General features: G+C 71.6%; 1 protein-coding gene across 1 annotated transcript; it reads right to left on the reverse strand.

Annotated features, from left to right (window-relative positions):
- Positions 1 to 1,124: 1,124 nt before the first annotated feature.
- Positions 1,125 to 5,192, reverse strand: MNEG_13668 (hypothetical protein; the record flags this gene model as incomplete). Its single annotated transcript, XM_014037860.1, has 10 exons — positions 1,125 to 1,229; positions 1,537 to 1,611; positions 2,141 to 2,292; positions 2,652 to 2,777; positions 3,123 to 3,221; positions 3,484 to 3,735; positions 4,103 to 4,261; positions 4,444 to 4,579; positions 4,818 to 4,903; positions 5,187 to 5,192. Coding segments are annotated over 10 exons (1,196 nt in total), but the record flags the coding sequence as incomplete, so codon positions are not given.
- Between the last annotated feature and the right edge of the window lie 104 nt (positions 5,193 to 5,296).

Raw genomic sequence — 5,296 nt, forward strand, 5'->3', positions numbered from 1 at the left:
GGCTCCTCGCTCCCCGCCCGCGCGCCGGGCGCCGCCGCCGCCGCCGCGGCCGCCACCGCGCCGCCTGCGGCGACGGCTGTGATAGCGGGGGCCGGCGCGGCCGCCGCCGCCGGCGGCTCTGGCTCAGCGCTGGCCCGCCTCGACCCCCCGCCCTCGTGCTCGCCGGCAGCACCAGCGTCGGCGCCCGGCTGCTGCTGCTGCTGCTGCTGCTGTCGTGGAGGTGGCGCCACCGCCTCCCCCGCAGCCGCCGGCCCCTCGCCCTCGTCGTCGCTGATGGGCCCCAACCGCAAGCCCATTCCCTCCTCCGCCGCCGCTGCTCGCTCAGCCGCGGCCCCCACAGGCACGGCCTCGTCCGCCGCGCCCCCGCCTGCTGCTGCTTCGCCGCCCGCGGCCGCCTCGGCCGCGCTGCCCGCCTCTGTGCCCGGCTGCTGCTCAGCTCCTGACACAGCGCCCGCCGGGGGCGCGTCTGGCTGCGCCAGCGGGGGCGGGGCCGCTGCCTCCGGTTCCAGTGCGTCCCGCAGCTTCCGCCGCCGCCCGCCGCCCGCGCGGCGCGCCCTGGGAGCGACAAGCCGAGCACGGCAGGGTAGGGTCAGCGTGCGCGGGGGTCCTCGTGCGCGCGGGGCCGGCCGTCGGCGGAGCGGGCGGCGAGGCGTGAGCGCATGACGGTAGCGCGCGTAAGCGCCGGCCGCGCCAAACCTCTGCTCTCCCCGCCACCCCTGGTCTCTCCGCACCTTCCACAGCAGCCCCACCCCCTTGACCACGTATCCGCTGCAACAAGCCCCCCCCCCCGCCCGCGCCGCCATAACACACACAGTCGTGTCCGCTCGGCGCATGCCTCACACCCGCCCAAATGGAACCCCCCCCCCCTGCGCCGGGCCCCTCTTGACACCCAAACAACTCATATTGCATCGCATTTTGTCCCCCCCTCAAAAACACGAAAAAAAATCAGACGGAAGCAAATGCATGGGGCCACCCCTCTCGCCGGTCAAGCATCACGTATTGCACGTTGCGCTCTATGAATCTTGCGTCACGAGCATAACGTGATGCGTGTCGCGTGCTGCGAGGCGAACGCCACATGCTGTGTGATGAGTGTGTGACGTCAGCAACGTAACCCCGCACCCCACCTGACATAGAATTTCCCGCCCTCCCGCGCCACCAGCCTGTCGTACAGCCGCAGCACCAGGTGCACCGCCTCAGCCAAGACGCACGCCGCGCTGCGTGGCTCGTGCCTGAAGGGGGTGAGGCGGGGGGGAGTGAGGTCGGTGGCGATAGCGGTGTCGGCGGCGGGAGGCGCGGATCAAGCAGAGCGTTCCGCGCCTCCCGCCTGAGGCGCAGAACTCAACCGCGGGCCGCGGCCCTGGCTGGCCCGGCACCGACCGGCGGCGGCCCCCAAAACAGGCTCCCGACACGTCTTCAGAACTTTCGCGCCTCCACCATCCCAAGGTTTGACCGCGCCGCTCCCTTCCAGGCGCCCCTAGAAACACCCCACCCTGCGCCCCCGGCGATGCGACCCGGCTGCTGTGGCGCGGGGCCCACCTCGCGCTGAACTTCTTGATGAGCTTCGCCAGGACGGGCAGCAGGCCGCTCTCCTTCATGTCATCGTGGAGCAGCCTGAATCAGGGGGGGAGGGAGGGGGGGGTGTAGAGTCCACAGTTGAGGGGGCAGTTGGGTTTGAGGAGGCGGTGCGGGTTGAGGATGCGGCTGGGGTTGAGGAGGGGGGGGTGAGTGAGAGAGAGGGGTTGAGCGAGCGAGTTGGTGGATGGGCCATAGAGTCGTGGATGGGTCTTGCGGATCGTTTGTTTGGCCGTTGGTGAGTGGAAGGCTTTGATATTTGTGTGATTGGTTTGATCATGGGTCCGAGGGGGTGCGTGGGTGGGGGCGATCGCCAGCAAACGGTGCGGCGGGCAGACCTGCACCGGGGTCGTCCGACCCCGTGCGCACGCGAAAACAAAAGGCAGCCCTCGCAGAAATGCTATGCCTCAGCTGGCCCGCCCGGATTCGAGGCGCGCCGCAAGCCCCGCTTTGGTCCGGCGCTTTCATTTTGAGACCATGGCAAGATCAAGCGGCGCGAGCCGCCGAGCCGCCGCGCCGGCGGCCCAAAGTGCAGCGCGGCGGCCGCCGCCCTCGCGCGACCCCCCACCTGCGCGCGAGCCTGTCGGCCGCGTGGCGGTCGTCCCGGGTGCCGGCCCTGTCCGCCAGGTCCAGCACGCCCAGCACCTCGCGCAGCAGGCGCGTGGCGCAGTGCTGCAGGGGCCAGTCCTTGGAGTTGTTGCGGCCTGGGTTTATCTCCGCCTATCGGGTGGTGGGGGGTCGTTGCGGGGTTTGGAGGGGGATGGAGGTGGAGGGGTGCGACGGGAGGGTCGAGGGTCGGGTATGATTAAATGTGCATGTGGTGGGCAAGCTGCGGGAAAAATTCATGCTGAAGGCCATGCAAGGCGTCCAAAGTGAGGGGAAATCGGCGGCGCCGCGACGAGGACGCGGCGGCGGCCGCCACAGCATGCGCCTAGAGCCCAGCGGAGGGCCACCTGTCTGCGCCCCGCCCGAAACCCAAATACGCCGCTCGCAACGAAAAGAGTGCGTGGCGCGCCACGCAAGTCGCAGCGCGGCGTGTGGTTGCCAGATCACGGCGCGCCCTCACGCCCCCCCTTCACCTGCTCCACCCACAGCTTGTGGACTAAGGCAAAGGTCTCCCACCCCATGGTGGCGCTGATGCACCCAAACGGCGATGCCGCACCCTCCTCGGGCCGCCGGCCGCCGCGCGCCTCCAGCTCGCGCTCCTGCGCACGCCACGCATATGCGCGTGCGCGCGTGTGTGTGTGTGTGGGGGGGGGGTGTGATCGTGCGCGCACAGCAGACCTGCAAGGTATTTGAGACTCGCACAGCTAGAGCGGGCGCCCCCGTTTTTCGGCCGAAAGCGGCCCCAGCCAAGGCCGTTGATTAGGGACTGGCATGATACGCCGCCAGCAGGGCGCCAGCAGGGGCCCCAACGCGCTCGCCGCCCTCCACCCCAACCCTGCACGCCGCGCGCCCGCAGCGGGTCGGCGCCCGCGGCGCCCCGCGGCGCGGCGGCAACACCACGCACGTGCGCGTGGCGCGTGCGTGCGCGTGTGTACGCGGCGCACCTGCTTGGCGCGCACGTAGGCTGTGGCCCAGGAAGCCAGGGTCATCCACTTGACAAAATCAGCCGCCTCCAGGCGGCTGATGCCCAGTCCCGGCTCGAGCTGAGCCCTTTGGGTTGGTGTCATGTTTTTGAGGGTGGGAGGCAACAGGAGGGGGCGGGAAAGGGAGGAAAGTTGAGGTTTCATTATCCTTCCAGGTGGGGGGAGGGTCATTGTATATGAACGGCGGACGGGGCGGCCCCCAGCCTGCAGGGCGGCGCGCCGAGGCCGGGAAACGGGCCCCAGGCAAAACGTCTCCCAACGCAGGCCGGCGGCGGGGAACGGGAAGGCCCCTCCGCGCAAAGGGGCGCGAAGAGCGACATACGCGGCGCGCGGCGCGTGCCCCGCCGCAAAAGGGCCGGCGCCGGGCGGCCGCGGCGCGCCGCGACCGCGCTCGTGGCAGGGACAGGCGGAGGGTTTGGGCGGCGCGCGCGGCGGCGCCGCGACGCTTCCAGTTACGTACGCGCCTGATGTGGGCCATGAGCACGTTGTATGGGCCCTCCAGGAGGGAGTCCGCATAGCGCCGCAGCTGCCACAGCAGCGCGCCGCCTGCGCTGTGCGACGGGGGGTCGGGCACCTGGCGGGGTTGTGGAAAAGAGCGGGGCGGGGGCTGGTTGGTGGGATGGGCGGAGGATTCAAGGCGCCTGTTGCGGAGAAAGGCGGCTCGTGGGGCCGGCGGCCGGCACAGGCAGGTGTTGTGGGCGGCATGGAGGAGACGCAGTGGGCGTGCGGTCGGGTTGCAATTCGCCTGCCTGGTGTGAGCAGCACGTTAAAATCAAAACGCCTCAGCGTGGGGCCGCAGGCCCGCCGGCCAAACATCCGGCCCTGCCCTGTTGGATCTTTCACATCTGGGGGTCCGCATCAATGCCTCGACACACCAGCCGAACAGCGGGACGCCGACGGACAGGCGCGGGCACCCAGCTGGGGCGAGGAGGGCGCCGCACCTTTGTATTGATCGCCGGCGCCGCCGCCGCAGCGCCCGCAGCGCCGCCGCCGACGCGCTGGTATGTTGCGCGCGCCGAGTCGGCGTGGCGCGTCACGAGGGTCGACTTGAAGCGGCCGTGGCGCATGCTCGGGGGCGGCCCCTGGGCCCGCGGGGCGGGCTGGGGGCGTGAGGGGTGGCGGAGAAGGGACGCCGGGGGTCAAGCGGCGCCGCAATTGCTGGGTAACTGGGCTGCGGGAGGGGAAATTCCCCTGTCGCACAGGCGCCTCCATCAGCAGCGTCTGGCGGGTGCAAATCAGCAGAGGCGGAGGGGCGGGCGCCCCGACGTGCTCGCGCGCGCACCTTCGGCCGCCCGGCCGGCCCCGCCGCCTGCGCGGCGGCGCGCCGCGCGGCGGGCGCCTCGGCGGCGGCAACGGCCGCGGGGTCGACGCCTTTGAAGACCTCGCACAGCGCGTCCAGCAGCAGCACAGCGTCAGACCTGCGGCGGCGGGACGGGCGCGCGAGGGGCAGGCGAGTGTGCGGCGGGCGCGCGTGCGGCGCCGCGCGGGGGCGGCGGCGGGGCGGACGCTGCTTGGGCGCGCAGGCTGGTGGTCGGGGGGCGGAACGGGGCGGCCGCGGCGCCAGGTGGCGTCCCCTGTGCTCCCAGCCGGCGTGGACCCGCGAGCCCACCGGCCCCGCTTTGCGCCTCTGCCCCCCTCCTCGCCCCGCCCTCTCACTTGAAGGGCCTGTCTCGTGAGTGGCCGGCCGCCAGCGCCACCAGCTCCAGCGCCGCCTCGTCAGCCAGCAGCAGCAGCAGCTCCTCCTGCGGGGACGCAGCCGGGGCGCGGGGCGCGCGTCGAGCGCCGTACACGTGTGAAGGTGTGATGTCATGCGGGTGTCAGCAACAGGCAGAATTGGAGAGGGGGCTGGGTACGTGTGTGTGTGTGTGTGTGCGTGTGTGTGTGTGTGTGTTTGTGTGTTTGCGTCTGCATGGGCGGTCTTGCGAGCATGTGCGTGCGTGTCCAGGCTATGCAGGCACGGGTGCTGCGCTGCGCGAGAGGGACCGGTATCAGGCAGGCACGTGCCGCCGCCCAAGGGGGGCGCACCTGCATCTTGCAGCGGCGGCCGCCGGCCCTGGCCTCCCCCGGCGGCGGGTCTGGTACGGTCAGCAGGTTGCGCACGAATGTGATGACCAGCTGGGGGGGGGGGCCAGGGG

Source organism: Monoraphidium neglectum (assembly GCF_000611645.1).
Source record: "Monoraphidium neglectum strain SAG 48.87 unplaced genomic scaffold scaffold03971, whole genome shotgun sequence".
In the NCBI taxonomy this organism is placed as follows: domain Eukaryota; kingdom Viridiplantae; phylum Chlorophyta; class Chlorophyceae; order Sphaeropleales; family Selenastraceae; genus Monoraphidium; species Monoraphidium neglectum.